The following is a 17,764-nucleotide window of genomic DNA, read 5'->3' as shown; positions in this document are numbered from 1 at the left end:
CTCACTCCCACAACCTGGCCAGCCTCGGAATCTCTCAAGAGCACGTCCCGGATGATCTGCATACTCACCCCTTTTAAGCGCGACAAACAAACAGATCCAACACTGACTCGAAAAGATGGAGCACTCACCACAGCGCCTGTTGGGGCTCATTCTCCATTTGACAAAGTGATGGTTATCCCCGATTATGGAGCCACTTGCTACAAGGCTTGTAGCTCAGTTGAATTCAACACCTTGACTTTTATTGACTATGACTTTGTCTGGCAGTTAACCATGAGCGATGCTATTGTGGAGCGGCATAACTTGTCAATAGATGCTAACTTACTCAACTATATCACTAGTTCAAATATTTCATGCTCCTCTACATTGTGTCTTCTTCAACAACAATTGTTGTATGTAAAACAAGGTAGAGCAGCCATCACTCCAGCAGCTCTCCAAGAATTGGAGACCAGTCAGAGAATTTCTCGAGACCCACGAAATTTTGTCCCTTAACAGTCGTCTCTAACGTAAATGAAATCTAACCGACTATTCCAAAACTTTGTCTAGAAAATATCAAAGCTTGAATCCAGAGTGTATTGCCACAACTCCCTGCACTAAGTTCTCGTATTGCACGTTGGAGAAGCCCGCGTTGATGATCATTCTCGCAAAGTCATCCTGCAAGGCCTTGCTATAAGATGAAAGAAGAAAAAGAAAAAGTCTTCCATTTTACCTGTTTTGGGAACCTTCTAATGCTCTCAACCAGGTATTGATACGAGTTCCGGTCCTTCGCAACCATTTGCCCGATTGCCGGTATTACTGAGAACGAGTAGAAGTCGTAGCTGCGAAAGATCGAGAGGTAAGAAACAGGAAAGCGAAGCTCTTGCAGTCTTACATTTGTTTGAAGATTGGCGTCTCGACATGGCTGAGCTCCAGGCAGAGAAATCTTCCACCGCGTTTTAGCACCCTATGAGCTTCCCTGAGAGCCTTGTCAATGTGAGTCACGTTTCTAATACCGAATGCGATGGTGTAGCCATCCATGGAGTCGTCAGCGAAAGTGAGAGCCTCCGCATCGCCTTCGACCCATACAAGCGATGGCAGCTCTCCAAGGCCTGCTTTCACCATCAAGAACTTAAATCGGATTTGTCCACAAACGGAAATTCCTGGCTCACCCCTTGTTTTGGCTCGCTGCCTTCCCACATCGAGCATCGATGCATTGATATCACACACGTAGACTCGCGTTTCGTCGACCACTTCTTTCTCGTTTACTTCCTTTTTCTGTGGACTGCGTTGTTCCTTGGAATAAATCGTGTCTAAGACGCGAAACGCAATGTCTCCTACAAATCCAGGCACAGAAAATCAGTCGCGCAAGACAAAAAGAAAACAAAACCAAACTGCGTTTACCTGTTCCACCAGCAACATCGAGGTGTTGCATGCCCGGAAATGGTTGAAGCTCCGAGACTAATCTACACGAGAAAACGTGAAGGATAGACAGGAAAATCTTCGAGCAAACCTGTCCTTCCAGAGCCGATGAAGCCCTCCACTCATGATATCATTCATGAGATCATAATTGGAAGCTACGCTGCTGAAAACCGCCCCAACCATCCCCGCCTTCTCATCCTCTGGAACTTCCCTAAATCCTACACACCACCATTTCCATTCCTCGTTACAACAGCAACGAAACCAACGCAAGAACAAGAAGCAAAAGCGCGACAGAAAAATCCACCTGAAAAACACGGCGCTCACCGAAATTCGCGACGCCAGAGCTGGATCTCTCGCTGTGGATCCAGCGACCGCGCAACGCCTTCCCGGCGGCAGCTCGCAGGAGCGCCCCCCTCATGCCCCTGTCCAAGAACACTAAAATCCCGGGCTTAAACCCTAGACCACGGAATTGCCCTAAAACGCCAGGTGGACAATGCCAGGAATATGCTCTTGGCTGTCCCAGCCTAGCATGCCTTTGGCATCTTCCTCCAACTCACATTCATTGGCGGGCAATCCAAAGAAACCATGCATGAGCGCGCTAATAAACAAAACAATCCCCAAACAATACAGATTTCTCCTTGTTTTGTTAGCCCGGCGTAGTGGACACGCTGACGTATACGGCGCGGACTATTTACCGGCCACGTGTCTGTCAGACACGCGTTGAATCTTCTCTTCTTCCTAGCCTCGTGGAAATGGTTGCGTAAAACTTTTAAAAGCTTTGAAAATTCCCAAAGCTTTTGCTTGGTCTTCGCCTACAACATAGACGAGACTGCGTGTAAATCCATGTCGTGAGCCTGTTCTTTCTTGACCTAGTCACGCCCTAATTGGATCCTACCGTTGGGCGCTATGCCGCGTCAGCGTGCCAACGTGGTATTGGAGCATATTCGGCCACGCCCAGACGAATATTTCTTCCATCTTTATTTTCCTTGCCTTCTCTTATTTCCCCTTTAGGGCTATAGGGTTTTCCGGGATCCCAGCGACAGGATCGACGCTTCCGCCATAGCTCGGAGTCTCCAAGGTGTGATTTTTGGCGTCTATCCGCCTATAAGCAGCTCCATCGCTTCCACATTGGATCTAGCATTCGCAGCTCCCGGGGGGCATTGTTCATCGGGATTTCCTGCTCGATTTCGCGATTTATGGTTCCTAGCGGGGCAAAGATTGCACAGGAGGAGCGGCGGCGGCATCGATTGCGCGGCCGGGCAGCAGCGCGGCAGTGATTTCTCCCCCCCTTCCTGGTGGAAATATTTTGGGCCTTTTTGGGCTCTTCCTGGAATGGGCGTGAGTGGGATTTGCCCCCAGCGGAGGAATGTCACAGGGAATGAATCCGACTCCCCGGGGGAATCCACGATCTTCTTCCAGAAGAAGGTCCTCAAGGACTGCGCCAGCACGCGCTACACCGACGCCGACACCAAGAGGCTCCTCCTCCAAGACGCGGATTTCCGGCATAGCTGGTTCGTCTCGTCGCTCAATTTTGCGCGCCTGCTGCTGCTCTTCGCCGCCGTGGCCTTCCTCCTCTCCTCGGCCTTCATCTATGGATCGGGCGTGCTGCTGCTCAGGGCCAACGATCTGGGGCGCCAGTGCGTCGCCGCTTCCTCGTCCTCGATGATTCCTCCTTCTTCACGCACGTATAGGTTCGCCATGGTGACGTGCTCCGATGGCTCCTCCAGCGTCCCGCACAGATCGTTCGAGGGGCTCATGGAGCTGGTGACGCCAAACAAGAGGGCGTATGTGGATCTTCACGGTTATGACTTCATCGATGCGAGCGATTGCCTGGACAGGAGCCGGCCTCCCAGCTGGAGCAAGATCCTCGCAGTACGCAAGCACTTGGCGAGCTATGAGTGGGTCTTCTGGAATGACGCGGTGAGAATGATTCTTGCTTTATCTCTCGCGACTCGTGTCTTACTGATATTAATGTTTTCTTTTTTTTCTTCGTGCTCGCTGCCGTGCTGGTGATGGATTTCTTCCAGGATTCTCTAGTGACTAATCCGACGATTTCTCTGGTAAGCATCATGATCTCGCAACTCAAGTCTTTGTTTTAGTGTGATCAAGCAAGCACAACGCGCTAGCTTTTTTTTTTTTTCTGGCTTGCTAAGAAACTTAACTGACCTTTCTGCGTAACTTACCAGGAGGATATTGTGAATTCGGTCGTTGGCGACGTGGAGTTTCAAGACATGCCAGATTTCATCGTTACGGAAGACGTTACTGGCGTCAATGCAGGTAAAATTGTTTCCTTTATGTCTCGTCGCGATAGTAGCATCACACCACTTTCCTTTTATTGTTTTACCTTCTGCACTGTTCTTACGCTGCCTCTTTTCTCGAAGACCGTGTCCTGAAGCTCACTGTTTCTTCCCGTGCAGGCATGTTTTTCTTCCGCAACTCGGAGTGGAGTCAACAGTTTCTGGAACTGTGGTGGAACCAGACGTCGTTTATTAAGCCCTTCGGCCACAGTAAAAGCGGCGACAACGACGCCCTGAAGCATTTAATCCGGAGCATGGATGCAGCAGAGAAAAGGACTCACGTACGCGTAGCGCCTATGCAGTGCCTCTTCAACTCCAACTTGTGGAGACCTTCCTGGAAGAACGGCCATCGCTTGATCTCGTGGACAAAGTCGGTCTGGCATGGTAAGAGCTTTCTCTCTTTTCTTTCATTGCGAGATTCTCATGACACTTTCTTCGTCCAGGAGTTTATGCCAAGGGGGACTTCATGGTCCATCTAGCAGGTTTAAGCGACAAGAAGACTTGGATGAAGAAGATTCTCAAAGAACTGGACGAAGAGAGAATTTGGAGCACAGGAAATCGTCGAGCAGGTCCTCCTTAAACTTCGAACAGGCAGCGCATGGCCAAAACTACACACACCCACACACAGTACAGAGCACGGGAAAGCATTTTGGATTCGAGGCACATACTATTCTTTTTTTCTTTTCTTCTCCTTTCTTTCTTTTCGGTCGGGCCATTTCGTTTTGCGGCATAGCTCACACTATTCTATGGTGGATTTCTTCGCTCGCAGAGCTGCCGGGGACGACAGGGCCAGGGATTTGTACGATGATGACGACTACGAACAATGACGAGCGATTACGCTGAGCAGCTACTGAGCTTGGTGGAGAGATTTCTCTCAGCGAGAAGATGGTGAAGACGAAGATACGCGACAGTTTGATCCACCCAGGTTCCATTTTTGATTCATTCATGTTGTAGGAGAAGAAGAAGCGTGCAGTGGCTGCTCGTTTGTTTTATTACTCTCTTTTCCTCTCTTTCTTTTGTAAAGTTATAGATGAATTGGAGCACACTGAAGAAAACAATGATAAAAAGCGCTTGGATCGATTCGCATGATTGATTGATTGACAGAGCAAAGTACAAGAAGTTCGTAGCTGTGCTTCACATGGTTCCACTCAAGAAAATTCTTTGATTTAGTGATCAAAGTTTGTCACCAAGCTCGAAAATTAATGTTAGTTTACTAGTGATCAAAAAACGATTTTTCTGAAGGGATCGCGACTTTGCCGTGGTGAGAAAAAGAAAATCTCGTCAAGAACCGCTTGGATTCGCAAAACCCACGACTTGTCCATGCGTCTCTATGATCACATCAATCAAATTCTTGAAGATCAAACCAAAGAAAAGATTCAGTGCGAAAATTGCGTCAAATTCGCTATGATCATAAAACGATTTTGCAAAGATCACATGATGAAAAAAAAAGAAAATTTCGTCAAAGAGTCGGCCTGGACGAAAACACGACTTTTCTATGCGTCTCTGTGATCAGATCAATCCGAATCTCGAAGATCAAACCAAAGAAAAGATCTTGTTATCAAAGTATTGCCACAAAGCCGGAAAATCTGTCAAAGTTAGATCAAAAAACGATTTTGCAGCCATGCTGAAAAAAGGAAAATCTTGTAGCAAAGACCACGACCAAAAAAGAACTTGCCTGGTGGATTCGATCACGACGCCGACTTGGCCATGATGCTTCTCACCGTGGTGAGAATCCTCACGTAGTCGAAGAAGAGCCGCGACTTATCGCCAGTGATCCCAGTCCGAGAAGTCCTGTTGTTACCCGAGAAGTTGTTGCACGGGCTTCCACCGGCCACCAGATCGAAGCCACCCCCGGCTCGAGCAGCGAGCTCCTCGATCCTCTCTCGAGACAGCTCCGTCACGTCGCCCAAGACGATATGTGTTCCTCGCTGCCTGGTTCTATGCCACCAGCTGCGAAGAACTCGGTGGCAGTCCGCGTTGGTTTCGACGCTTACGAGGAACTTGATTGGAATACCGAGCTTCTCCAACGCCACCTCGATGCCGCCGATCCCCGAGAAGAGCGAGAGGACGCGGATACCGGTTGGGAAGAGCGCCGCCAGCACCGAGAGATGCCATGCCACCGTGTGGACTTGCATGGCGTTCCCGAGAGCTTTGATCCGCTCGGCCGGTGACTGGCCGGAGCTCGTGTGCCCGACGTCGAAGCCTTGCACTACTTCCAGCTCCTGGACTTCGAGCGGCGCCAGGATCCCCCGGCCGCGCCAGACGAGGTTGGCTCTCTTCATGTCGAGGAAGACTTGAGGATCGACGTCGTCGTCGTTGTAGAACGCCTCGGCGCTGGCCTGAACGCGAGCAGCTCGGTCGCTCGAGGTGGTGATGCAGTTGAGCTTGACGCGCTTGTCCCACGGCGGCCGGACGTTCTCCATCCCTGGGACGAGCTCCTGGATCGTCATCGGTCCCGGAGGCAGCGCTCTTCTTCCTTTGACGGGGAGGTTGTGGACGTAGCCTCGCGGCCTGGACGCAGCGCAAAACCATTTGGAGTTGACGAGCTCTGGCTCGATGCCGTCGAGAAACCTGGTGATGTCCTCCCAGCTCCCGCGAGGCATGATCGCTACGTTCTCGAAGTAGAAGAACGGTGGAGGGAGACTAGAAGATGGCAGCGTTCTTGATCTTGGTGGCTGCCCCGGTATGCCAAAGCCCATCCCATCGCCTTGGTTTCGCTGCTCCGGCAGGAAGCCATCGAAGTTGTCCTCCAAGTCGTCGAAGTTGGCGAAGAAGGTATCGTCTTCTCGTTTCCTTTTCCCGTCCGTGGTGTCAACTCTCCGGCTGCTGCTTCCTGGCCTTGATTCTTCGTCCCACTCTCGGTAGATCCTTGCAAGGTCTGGTTTTTCTTCAAGCCGTGGTGCGGCTTCCTTGGCGAAGATATGCTCGACGACGTCCTCGAGCTTCGCATCGTTTCCTACAGAAATCAATGAATGCAAAAGTAGCAAGCATAATCATCGGTTACCGAACAATCCGAGCGCATTAGCTATCTGCTCGTCTGAAAAGCCCATGGATTTGAGTCTACCATGTAGATGTTTGTCCGATGCCTCCTACGCAAAAAAACAAAAATGAAGAACGACTAAAACGTTGTCGCGAACTTACCTCTGCTCGAAGCAGATCTGGATGCTGCGAAAAAATGTAATCAGCTATGGCTGAGTCTTGGGCATTGGCACCTATGAAAAAGACAGATAGAGGAAAAGACTGTAAGTCATAAGCTTCGCTTGCAAAGCACAAGAAAAGAAAGAACAACGTAAGAGAAAAGCTCGCTTACCACATTCCTTGCGAGCGTTCGCGATCATCTCTTCCGAAAGTTTGCCCCTGAAAATATCTTCGAGAGAGGTGTGCTCCTGCGATGATCACCTTGTCCATCGAAAAGGAAGGAAAAAACACTCTGGAGCCTACCTGCATTGCGAGGATCTTTGACGCGAGATCCTCCACACTGCCGCAATCTAGAGAAGAGTCAAGCTCCAGGAAGAAAAAAAGCTGAGGATTACCCGAAATCTCCATGGCGCGATCGATGAGCGATGATGAGAACCCCATCGCCCGCAGCTCGTTTCTGCTGGATCGAGGGATCGCGCTGCTCGCGGTGTCGTCAGCCATCTGATCGTGAAAAAGAGATTGAAAAGAGGGCAAGAATACAAGGGAGAATCCAATACCTTGTAACCGTCCTCAACATCGAAAGAGAAGGATAGCGAGTCATCGTACTCGTCCTCGGATTCGGAGGAGGAGCCATACTCGACAAGCATGGCTGGAGCGACGAAAACAAAACCTCTCGGCTCCCAGTAAGAGGTGTCGCGGGAGATTCGAACCGCAAACGAGTGTGCAAATGTTAATAATTTTGATTTAGGCTTGCATTACAAAAAAATATTACATGATTAAAATTACAAATTTACACCACGTTTTAATTTTTTCCTGCACTTCAGTCCCTCTTAATTAATTGTAATAATAAATTGTATTATTTCGCCGTATCTTTAAAATTTAATACATATCTCTTTTCTCTCTCTCCTATGTGACACCTAATTTTACACTTCTTTCCGACAGGTTGAAAAGAAGTGGAGAGCTAGGTGCCACACAAGAAAAGAGAAAAGAGATATATATTATATATTTAATTTGCTCAGCTTCTCAAAGTTTATATTGTCAACTAGGTTTACATAAATTAGTAGATCTTTGCATATGTGGTTTTGCAACCAAAATTTATCCGACCCCCATCAAGCTCTAGCAGATAAATAGTGATTCTACCCAATTATTCATTCATTCATGTTTACATGGTTTTGCCGCACCCCCTCCCACATTAGAGCAGTGGGGTTATGGTGTGCAAACTGGATGATGGTTGCCCTGGCACAGAGCACAGACATGCAAATTTGACCCCCATTGCACTGGCGTGTGATTGTATGTGGGGCACATGTTGATAACATGGTCGACATCTTTGACTTTCTCGAGACACGTCGGGCAAAAGTGGGGTTTAACCTGCCAGCCAAGTTCAACGAGGAGGCGATGACGGCCTATGCAGCAAGTTCCAAGGATCCTCCTGTTCCTTGGCGGTTGTATACTTTAAAACCGCAAGTTGACAGTGGCAAATGTGGATGTTGTAGAAGACGTTTTCAGTGGTGCACATGAAGCACCACTGGAGTGCTTTCCATGTTCAGAATTCCAAGTTGTCTTGAGAATTTCACGTAAGTCCAGGCCCAGTGTCGAGGTCCATGTCAAGGATCATCACCAGTTCTGAACAAATGCAAGTGCTCGCCATTGAGCACCTGGCCAGTGAATTGAGGTGAGAGTAAGGAGTCGGATGCTGCAACAACCGAGAATGGAGTCCGTGACGTGTTTTGTCACTTATTCTCAATATTATAGGTCGCAGAGAGTAAAAATTCTCGAGACCTGGCTACAATCTGCTGTTTACGACAGCCACCCACTGGGCAAATTTAGCATTTGATTGTCAAAACTGAACTTTATAAAATTTAAAATATATTGTGGAACATAAAACAGCAAAAATTACCATGCATCACAAGAACAGTGAAGTTGCTGAACAACCTCCTTTGAAACAGTGAAGTTGCTGACCATCTTGACCAAGATCCTCTTTCTTTTCAGAAATCACTTTTGCTGAGGCATGGCAATCACTCTGCACATCCATATGTTATTACTGACAAGAACATTCGGTTTGTGAGATTCTTGAAGCAATGATAGGCAATTGCAACCTTCTCTTTGTTGCAATTGGCGTGCCAAAAGTTCTTTCACAACCAACCTCGTGAGCTCACCTTGTATTTCTTTTATATTAGGATGAGACCAATCCCCCACACGAAATGGGTGCATCTTTCCACCAACTTGGACAGCTCCAAGCTTCTTCAAGCCCTTCTCTTTCACCATCTTTCTCAGCCTAGCAATTTCATCTATCCTTCCACTTTTCCCATATATCTCTAGAAGGATAATGTACGGGGTGCCATTATTTAGGTCAATGGTAAATATCTGCTCTGCAGCGTATTTTCCGTGTTCAGCATTTATATGCTTCCTGCAGGAAGAGAAAAAAGTCATCCAAATTCTTGCTTCCTGCTCATAGGGCATGGTCTCGATAAGTTCTTTCCTAATCATGCAATTGCTCAATCCCGGGCACAATACCACAGTCTGAAAACCATCTCATTGAATCGCATATGTCTCATCCATTATCATCGTGCATGCCCGGATGGATGTCCTACATAGCCTTTGAGTATTAAGTCCTAGACATGCACATAAAAGACATGATATCATCCTGGTGGTCTCCTTTAACAGTGACACCTGTCCCTATGCAAGCCGGGCAAATGCCACCAATGTCTAGCAACACTAACTTCACCTTGACGTTCAGCTTCTTGATTCTGTACATCATTTCATCAACCACGAGTACTTGCCTAGCAAATGCTGTGCACCACGAGCAAGCAGAGCAGCTATGGAGCCTTAGGAGTGCATGGTGTAACACCTGTCACCATGCCCTCTTCTCTTCCCAACCACACGTGCATCCTGCCCATTAGCCGCCACAACATTGAGCCCATATTTCAGCTAACCATGGCCACCAACCTTGGCCCGGGCCTGGGGTGGACTCCCCTCCCAGAGAACCATGGCTTCCAAGGTTGCCCCAGGCCCGGGATCGGATGGCTGCTTGGGTCTGGGCCCTTCGTTCTTATTATTAAGGTTTGTTCTGTCTCTTTTCCAGCTTGATGGTATCGAACCAGTCAATGTCCAATTGAAGTGCGGTACCAGTATGCAGAAGTCCACTTGTTTCCCTTTGCCATAGTAAACATGGAGGAAGTCCAGTGCTTTCTCAACAGCTGGCCTGAGTACCAAGGCGTGCTTCTTTGTTACAATTACCTGATATATACTTCCATTGACGATGAAATCCCACTCCGCATTCCTGGCTGAAGAAGGCTTGAAGAGCACATTCTTATGGTCTAATAGAATCTGCATCAGAAAGACAGCCTCGTGTCCACCTCCTCTACGTTCCAGATGATACCTTGGAACAACCTTAGGGAAGCTCCCTGCCAAAACAGGTTCAAATTCCCCATCTTGTTGCAGCTCCCTGTACTGTGCCACCCCTGGGAATGAGTACGTTGCAAACAAAGCACTCTAGGAGCTTTGCCTGGATATTCCGGATACCATCTGGTTGCTCCACTGACAAGAAACGCTTCAATCCGGGTAATGGGAGATTTGACAGCAGTTGCTCTTCAACGTATGCACTGGCAGGAGCCAAACGGGAAAATGTGAACGTCTCGTCAACAACTGTATGAAACGCCCTGCGAGCTGGATCGTCTGGCAGTGCCTGGAGCTTTATAATCTTGTCAATTTCCGCTTATCTCTGCCTGCGCTTCCGGCCACACCTTCTCCAGCGCGTACCGAGGCATACCACCCCATTTGAGGAAGCGTTTCCGCACTTCCTCTGGATCACGTCCGAAGTTGTGCTCGTTGAAGCTCATCTTCTGTCCAGACGGGATCGAACAGCATGCGCACGTTGCCGGTCTTAGCAAACTCGTAGTAATTGGCCTTCTTCGGTGAGCACGTGACCAAAAACCTGCAGTACAAACTCCAGTCCCTTTTCGGTATGAACGTATCAGCCAGGTACCACCATACCACATCATTTAATGTATTCGGGACCTCACTGTGCCCTTCCACTTTAAGCTGGTCGTCCTTCCAAGTGACAAATACCATAGTAGGGAGCTTTATGATGATGTTGCACCTCTTGGCCAGCAGTTTCCACAGTGACAGCCACCCGTCTTCCCTATCCCTGGATTCCCCAGCAAGACTACTCCTGCATTAGGAACGTCCAAGCTCTCCGCTTCCACCTCATTGTGCTCCCAAACGAGATTAAAGATGGGATCCTAGCAGCTGCGGATTAGAAGCTTTCTCTTCGCGGAGCGCGTCGGCACCATCGCCACATTTTTTAATGTCTTAGGGCTTAGGCGGTGGAAAGTGAGCTTAGGTGAGAGTCATGCTCTTGCTAGGGGTGACCTCTATCCATAGCCACACTTGCGCCTTGCCCTCCATAGCAATCGTGAAAGTGATTTTTTTTTTTGTTGTGATGGTTGCCTAACTTTGTGGGCGGTCATTGGATGGAGGGTAACTAAATCCGATTCTATAATTAAAACGCAGCTAAAATCGTTTGCTTGGTCTTCAATAGAGACCAAAGCCAACATATTTAAACACATATATTAACATTATTATTGTTAAGGAAGAAAAGATGTATCTGGTTCTTCCATCGTATTATCAATCTTTATATATTTTTCATGAAAGATTGCAGCTGGCTAAAAATCAATTTATCCAGTAAGGTTATTTTATAATATTGTGTAGTATGGGATTTTGTAGTGCTTTGCCCAACCAAGCTTACCCAAGGAATTCTGATCCCAACTGCAAATGCCCGTTCACAGATCCCTCCGGGCATCATTAGAAAATCCCCTGTAACCCTAGATTAATTTGGAGAAATGTACAGCCGCACCATTTTAAACGGGATCTGGTAAGAGTTATAAGCACCCAGCTTAAGGTCGAAGTTTGCAGTCAAGTCAAGGTTCCCTTGCACAGGCCAAGTTTTTGGATCTGCCTGACGCTCTTAGTGAAGGCTGGTGGTCTGTGGGGAAACTGAACCGGAAACTTCTAGTCCGCAGCTGCTACGATCCCATCTTTAATCTCGTGTGGGTGCACAATGAGGTTGAGGCGAAGAACATAAATGCTCGTAAGGCAGGAGTAGTCTTGCTGGGGAATCCAGGGATAGGGAAGACATGCTTTATTTCGTTAAAGTGGAACTTATTCAATAAAGTGGGACATTAATTAGCATGTGTCCACATGCTATTTCCTAATGCTTAATTAATATTTATTAATATTTCTATCAGTTTTTTAATTTATTTTTTATATTTCACAATATTATAACACAAAATCATATGAAAAGTTTTTAATTTATAAATTATAAAGCTAAAACTTCAATTTTTTATTGTTGTTATAAAAATGGCATGTGGCCACACACCATAAGTGGGATAATGAAAAATTCCACTTTAACGAAATAAAGCATAGACGGGGTTTTTGTGGCTGTCACTGTGGAAACTACTAGCCAAGAGGCACAACATCATCATAAAGCTCATGGATGACTACGTATTTGTCACTTGGAAGAACGACCAACTTAAAGTGGAAGAGCACAGGGAGGTCCTGAATACATTAAGTGACGGTGGTGAAGGGGCACCCTGGTGGTATCTGGCCGATATGTTCATACCGAGCTGTGATTGGAGTTTGTACTGCAGGTTTTTGCTCACATGCTCACTGAATGAGGGCAATTACAACGAGTTTGCAAATGCTGGCAACGTGCACATGCTGTTCGATCCCATCTGGACAGAAGATGAGCTTCTGGCCCTCAACGAGCAGAACTTCGGACAAGAGGAAGTGGGGAAACACTTCCTGAAGTGGGGTGGTACGCCTTGGTACGTGCTGCCGAAGGTGGGGCCGGAGGCCTAGGCAAAGATAAGCCATGCCATGGTACTGGTCAGAGATTTTGACAAGATTAGAAATCTTCAGGCACTGCCAGATCCAACTCACAAGGCATTTCATATGGTTGTTGATGAGAACACGTTCACGTCTTTCCGTTTGGTTCCCGCCAGTGCCTATGTCGAAGAGCAACTGTTGTCAAATCTCCTAATACCAGGATTGAAGCATTTTTTGTCGGTGGAGCAACCAGATGGTATCCGGGATATCCAGGGAAAGCTGCTAGAGAATTTATTTTGCAACATACTCATTCCCATGGGTGGCAAGCTACAGTACAAGGAGTTGCAACAAGATGGGAAATTTGGACGCCCTTAAGGTTGTTCCAAGGTTTCATCTGGAACATAGAGGAGGTGGACATCAGGTTGTCTTTCCACAACATATTCTGTTAGACCATAAGAATGCACTCTTCAAGCCTTTCTCAACTAGGAATGTGGAGTGGGATTTCATTGTCAATGGAAGTATATATCAAGTAACTGTAACAAAGAAGCACACCTTGGTACTCAGGCCAGCTGTTGAGAAAGCACTACTATGGCAAAGGGAAACAAGTTGACTTTTGCATATTGGTACTGCACTTCAATCTGACTATATTTACTATTGACTAATTTGATACTCTTGTTAGACTTCTACTTTAACCATTGTTATATGGCACATTTTCAGCTTCATTTTGGGGTTTAGGGATTTGTGTCTCACACATCTCTCATAGAAAAGGGAGTTGAAAGACGTGCAACAAAAAGTGGAAAAATTAATGGCTTATAACCAAGAAAATGGACAAGGATGATAGGAACATAGAAATAGAAGATTGAATGCATTGTTAAAAGTGGTTAGAGCAAATGTATGCAAAAGTCCTACATAATTTTGATAAAGCATTAGCCACAATACTCCCAACTTGATCCACTCTAACATATTTAGCTCTATACAAAGTAGGAAGCTTTGAAAAAAAAATGCCAAATTGCATCACGGATTTAGATGGTTTTTGATGAAAATGATGAAATTGTTAGAAGGTATCATTATAATTATCAACATATCCAAATGTATATTTAAAGACTTCCAAAAGAATGCTCTAATCTTTACAAGTGGTTGCACTTAAACTATTGTATCATTGTAATCCCTTGGAGACATGTGGGAAATTCATATAAATACCAAGTATCATTCTAAGAATGATATATTACAATCAATATAAAGTGATCAAATTAATAATGCATATCATCCCCAAAACTCCCACAAAATAACTCCTACTAAACATGAGGATTGGCAACAAGAGTAAGAGGAGTTATACTATAGATTATAAATTTTATTATCAACTTCAATTTAATTATTTAATTGCAACCACATAACATTGAGTAAATGCACCAATTACTGCTCTAAAGTCAAAAGAAGAAAAAGTTGTTGCTCTACTATGAAGATAAATGAAAAAGAAAAGGAAAAAGAGAAGAAATTAAAAAAGATATAAGGAGAGGAAGATCTAGACAATGCAAAAGCTAAATCTAAATTAAAATCCTAAATTCAAGCACTCCTCAAGCTCTTCACCTCCACCAATGTTAATGCATGAAATATGAAAATAGAATACAGAAATGTGCATATAAATTAACCCAAAAATTATAATTTATATATAACAGTGAGTGGTCTGGTTTGAAACTAATCCTATTTGAAATCCTACTACACTAATATTAATATACAACATTATAACTGTACACTTCAACCTCACAAAATGATTAAAATATAATCAAAATTGCAAATATATACTTTTGTTTTGAAAGTCCCTACAATTGTGGGTGGGTCATTGCAACTGTCCAATTGGGGGTGGGTCATTCCATATGGTCTATGGTGATTGACCCACCCCTAATCAGTCAGCAGTGAGCCTCTCTATTGTTTACTAGCTAGGAAAATGAAACCTTCAACTTGTCAATTTAATGAATGAGCATGTGCTGCTCACCCATAAATTTAGAGTATTAAGGTATTTACATTTTAGAGTATTATTCATTCATTCATTCATTCATTAACTGTTTATAAGGTTTCATGACACCCACCATGAAGCATAAGACCAACAGATTATAGTAAGTTGTAGCATAATACTGATGACCTGGCTTCATGAAAGCTGTTGAAATTGTTGTCCATGTTTTGATGATCTCATGAGCCATTGATTATTGATTTCTGACATCCATTGTAAACTTTGGACTGCAATGTCTCTATGTCTATTGATCTAGCATAACTCATTTACAAATAGCTTAAATAATTTGTACCTTAATTTCGAGCCTTAAAAAAAACGGTGATAAGTTAAGTATTACTATAAAAAATCCACGAATATACCTTGCACTACAATCACGGCCATCTTTGTGGTTGTAATTTCAGTTTGCAAGTGAGGTTTTGCTTGGGAATCAGTATATGCTTGCTGGAGCTGTGCTTGTGGTGGAATTCCTGAAAGAAACATTCAGCTGCTCTTGGGTGGAAGCTTTATGATAGGCTGTTGTTGGAGGGTGGTGATTTTATTTTCAAGCAAGTTTGCAACAACGGAACCTCTGGTGCTGAGACTTCCCAAGAGACTGGATGGAAAACACGGTTTTAAAGTCTTTAAAGCGAGTGTCTTAGAAATGGTGGATACTGTGTTGACGAGATCAAGCTACAGGTTGTGGTCGTGTGTTCCAAAAGAGACGTTTCCATGGCAGCAATACAAGAATAATAAAGATGGAGTATATGGGAAACGAAATGCAGTATTTTCGGAAGACGCGCCAGTTTCTTGTTCAAGTGGACCACGAGGATGCACGATGAAGCTTCTATTTTTTCTATATATATATACTTGCAATCTAAATTTCTCTTAGGGATTTAGCTTAAAAGATATACTCAGATTGCGATTTTTAGTCCAAAAGTAGGAACTTGTTGTTCATTATTTTAAAAAACAATGAAGGATAAATTGCACCATAGCACCAAATGTATGGTGCAGCTCCATGGCTGGATGGCCAGGTCAAGGATTCATGGAAAAGCACGTGAGATGTTCGAATCTCTTCCAAAGGGGGAGATTGTTTCATGGAATGCTATGGTCCAAACTGACGGCTTCGAGGCCTTTACCACGAGACGCTTCTCTGCGGTGTGATGCCTGACGAGGCATCGCTTAAGAGTTGAGTCTAGCATCGCTGCTCGATCCGCCGCTATCTCGGTGTAGTGAGCATCACCATGAGTGCTGCAAGATCGCAGCGAAGTCATCCAAGCGGTGCACGACGAGAGAATTCCCGTGAATGTGATCTCGTCCATCATCTGGAAGATGGCGATGGAGTTGCCGCGTGGTGGCATTCCAATCGCGAGTCACTGCTGATAGAAGCGTCGCTCAGACTCTAATTCATTTAGAATAGTGTTGTAAGTTTTTCGCTGTAAATGCTGTGGCCAATAAGTTGATTTGTATGTTATGTACATCCCAGAAGAGAACTCAACCAAGTGAAGCTCGCTTCCGAGAAGAACGAAAAAAAAAGAAATTAAAGTCTACCGTGGTTGCACGCCATGACTGTGCTCTCCCTCGTACGTCACACGCAGCATTGTCGGATCGTCCAGGCACCGCTCTACGTGCTTTCGCGCGGGACAGCCTCTCAAGCTGCTGCATTTGTAGTAGCCCCTGCAAGAAGCTTGTTTATACTTGTTCTTCACTAAAGGAAAAGAGAAAACGAGAGAATCTCGTCCTCCAAGAGCTTACCTTGGATGTGGAGAGCCTTTGATCGGCTTCTGACCATATTTTCTCCAAGAGTACTCGTCCTGGGGAATGTCAGCGATCTTGTTGCTGACGGCAGGCACGCTGATCACTCGCTTGACTCTAAGCTTTCTGGAAGCACGAGCAAGAGATGTGCGTTAGTCAACTCTGCCACCACCTAAAAACATTTTTTTTTCCTACGGAGGGTGGACTTTTTGAGAGATGCTACTGACCTGGTGCGCTTGAAGCAATGGCACTTGCCAACGCTTCGACACTTGTCGAGAATGCTCGCGGCCGAGCATTTTTCAACGGGATGGCTGCTCTTGGGAGGAACCGGCTTGAAAATGGTCCCATTGGTGACGCTGTTCTCGAAGAGCCCGCCGTTTGTGACGCTCCCCTCGAGGCTCAGGGACGAGATGAACGATCTGGACGACGAAGGTGGCGGGCTGGAGCTCATGGAATTATCGGAGCTGAAGCACATCGATCCAAGAGCGAGCTCCGTCCCAGCTGCTGGCTCTTCTTTGGCGAGTTTCTGAATGCTCTCCGGCTGCTCGTCCTTGGAGGAGTGATTCACCAGGAAAACCGAGGTGGTCATTGCGTTGGGTTGTGTTGGCCCTTTCCTGAAACGAGCGTGCCCAGTCCGACTCAAGAGCGAATTCACCTTTTTGAACTGCAACATTGCCGAGGACGCTGCGAGGCTGCTGTCTTCCTGTAACACCGGAGGCTTGTCTCTGGAGAGAATGTCGATCAATCGATGGACGTTCTCCAGGCCAGCTTTTGCCGCTACTTGGACATAGTGATCCCTGGTATGGCTATGGCTGCCGCCTCCATAGTGTAAAACATCCACATCCATGGTTTCTGCAAGGAATTTAAGTTAATAAGTGGACTTAATCGCCAAGACTTCCAACCCAGGAATGTCAACAAGCATCCAAAAGCTATAGAAATTTCCGGCGCTTCGAAATCCCCAAGAATGCGAGGAAACATACGAGAGAAGACCAAGAACACGCCAAGAATCCCCCAAAACACACACGCCAGGCGAGAACACTCCAGATCTCTCAGCACACACCGAAATATCGAGCTACCGCGGCCTAGATCACAAGGATCACTCACCGGAGAGAGATTATCCACCAGGGATCGCTAAGAACCGCCAAGAACCGCCGAGAAATCGCCAAGAATCGCCAAGAATCCCAAACTCCAGCCGCGGATCCGCGCGCCAGTCCCGCGATCCCTCTCTCGCGCAGAGATCTTGGGGCGAGGCGAGGGGCAATCCCGACCTAGGAGAGGAAGAGCGAAGTAAACGCGGCGCCTTGACCCTCACTCCACTGCCCGCATTTTCTGCCAAACAACAACCCACGCGCAGGGTAAAACCTCACAT

The 17,764-nt window shown here is 46.2% G+C and overlaps 4 protein-coding genes across 7 annotated transcripts; 1 reads left to right on the top strand and 3 right to left on the bottom strand.

Moving 5' to 3' along the window:
* Positions 1-370: 370 nt before the first annotated feature.
* Positions 371-1,830, bottom strand: LOC9653721 (2-methoxy-6-polyprenyl-1,4-benzoquinol methylase, mitochondrial). Of its 2 annotated transcripts, XM_024683464.1 has the most exons (7): positions 1,720-1,830; positions 1,487-1,613; positions 1,378-1,439; positions 1,146-1,310; positions 869-1,085; positions 707-815; positions 371-651 (listed from the first exon to the last, which is right to left on the bottom strand). In XM_024683464.1, the coding sequence occupies exons 1-7, from the start codon at positions 1,811-1,813 to the stop codon at positions 550-552; spliced, it is 876 nt and encodes a 291-aa protein (XP_024539232.1). In that variant the 5' UTR covers positions 1,814-1,830; the 3' UTR covers positions 371-549. The 2 variants fall into 2 exon arrangements, with proteins under 2 accessions (XP_024539232.1, XP_002978406.1); XM_002978360.2 differs by having other exon boundaries at positions 869-1,310.
* A 581-nt stretch (positions 1,831-2,411) lies between these two features.
* On the top strand, positions 2,412-4,781 carry LOC9653529 (uncharacterized alpha-1,2-galactosyltransferase C1289.13c). The gene is made up of 5 exons (XM_002978521.2): positions 2,412-3,315; positions 3,423-3,455; positions 3,582-3,672; positions 3,813-4,076; positions 4,136-4,781. The coding sequence occupies exons 1-5, from the start codon at positions 2,728-2,730 to the stop codon at positions 4,270-4,272; spliced, it is 1,113 nt and encodes a 370-aa protein (XP_002978567.1). The 5' UTR covers positions 2,412-2,727; the 3' UTR covers positions 4,273-4,781.
* Positions 4,782-5,156: 375 nt separating this feature from the next.
* On the bottom strand, positions 5,157-7,514 carry LOC9653528 (DNA (cytosine-5)-methyltransferase DRM1A). 2 transcript variants are annotated; one of them, XM_002978359.2, is made up of 7 exons: positions 7,388-7,514; positions 7,226-7,331; positions 7,134-7,180; positions 7,003-7,078; positions 6,834-6,904; positions 6,697-6,781; positions 5,157-6,648 (listed from the first exon to the last, which is right to left on the bottom strand). In XM_002978359.2, exons 1-7 carry the CDS (start codon positions 7,475-7,477, stop codon positions 5,381-5,383), a joined length of 1,743 nt encoding a protein of 580 aa, XP_002978405.2. In that variant the 5' UTR covers positions 7,478-7,514; the 3' UTR covers positions 5,157-5,380. The 2 variants fall into 2 exon arrangements, with proteins under 2 accessions (XP_002978405.2, XP_024539212.1); XM_024683444.1 differs by having other exon boundaries at positions 7,226-7,308; positions 7,388-7,492.
* Positions 7,515-16,069: 8,555 nt separating this feature from the next.
* Positions 16,070-17,740, bottom strand: LOC9653527 (probable WRKY transcription factor 11). 2 transcript variants are annotated; one of them, XM_002978358.2, is made up of 4 exons: positions 17,500-17,740; positions 16,623-17,247; positions 16,396-16,521; positions 16,070-16,317 (listed from the first exon to the last, which is right to left on the bottom strand). In XM_002978358.2, exons 2-4 carry the CDS (start codon positions 17,240-17,242, stop codon positions 16,188-16,190), a joined length of 876 nt encoding a protein of 291 aa, XP_002978404.1. In that variant the 5' UTR covers positions 17,243-17,247; positions 17,500-17,740; the 3' UTR covers positions 16,070-16,187. The 2 variants fall into 2 exon arrangements, with proteins under 2 accessions (XP_002978404.1, XP_024539193.1); XM_024683425.1 differs by having other exon boundaries at positions 17,518-17,740.
* Positions 17,741-17,764: the final 24 nt, after the last annotated feature.

Source organism: Selaginella moellendorffii, unplaced genomic scaffold, assembly GCF_000143415.4.
Source record: "Selaginella moellendorffii unplaced genomic scaffold, v1.0 SELMOscaffold_37, whole genome shotgun sequence".
Lineage (NCBI taxonomy): Eukaryota > Viridiplantae > Streptophyta > Lycopodiopsida > Selaginellales > Selaginellaceae > Selaginella > Selaginella moellendorffii.
Note: the sequence above shows the minus strand (reverse complement) of the source record. Positions and strands in the feature narration are given on the sequence as shown.

What these genes read in the sequence shown, in the direction of transcription:
- LOC9653721 (XM_002978360.2), bottom strand. Translation starts at nt 1,813, where the DNA reads ATGAGGGGGGCGCTCCTGCGAGCTGCCGCCGGGAAGGCGTTGCGCGGT. An exon ending in CTCTGGCGTCGCGAATTTCG is followed by an intron (nt 1,614 to 1,719) that starts GTGAGCGCCGTG and finishes GGTGGTGTGTAG; the next exon opens with GATTTAGGGAAGTTCCAGAG. An exon ending in ACGCCAATCTTCAAACAAAT is followed by an intron (nt 816 to 868) that starts GTAAGACTGCAA and finishes GATCTTTCGCAG; the next exon opens with CTACGACTTCTACTCGTTCT.
- LOC9653529 (XM_002978521.2), top strand. Translation starts at nt 2,728, where the DNA reads ATGGGCGTGAGTGGGATTTGCCCCCAGCGGAGGAATGTCACAGGGAAT. An exon ending in CTAATCCGACGATTTCTCTG is followed by an intron (nt 3,456 to 3,581) that starts GTAAGCATCATG and finishes GTAACTTACCAG; the next exon opens with GAGGATATTGTGAATTCGGT. An exon ending in CGTTACTGGCGTCAATGCAG is followed by an intron (nt 3,673 to 3,812) that starts GTAAAATTGTTT and finishes CTTCCCGTGCAG; the next exon opens with GCATGTTTTTCTTCCGCAAC.
- LOC9653528 (XM_002978359.2), bottom strand. Translation starts at nt 7,477, where the DNA reads ATGCTTGTCGAGTATGGCTCCTCCTCCGAATCCGAGGACGAGTACGAT. An exon ending in CAAAGATCCTCGCAATGCAG is followed by an intron (nt 7,079 to 7,133) that starts GTAGGCTCCAGA and finishes TGATCATCGCAG; the next exon opens with GAGCACACCTCTCTCGAAGA. An exon ending in CAGATCTGCTTCGAGCAGAG is followed by an intron (nt 6,782 to 6,833) that starts GTAAGTTCGCGA and finishes TTTTTTGCGTAG; the next exon opens with GAGGCATCGGACAAACATCT.
- LOC9653527 (XM_002978358.2), bottom strand. Translation starts at nt 17,242, where the DNA reads ATGGATGTGGATGTTTTACACTATGGAGGCGGCAGCCATAGCCATACC. An exon ending in CATTGCTTCAAGCGCACCAG is followed by an intron (nt 16,522 to 16,622) that starts GTCAGTAGCATC and finishes TCGTGCTTCCAG; the next exon opens with AAAGCTTAGAGTCAAGCGAG. An exon ending in AAAGGCTCTCCACATCCAAG is followed by an intron (nt 16,318 to 16,395) that starts GTAAGCTCTTGG and finishes AGCTTCTTGCAG; the next exon opens with GGGCTACTACAAATGCAGCA.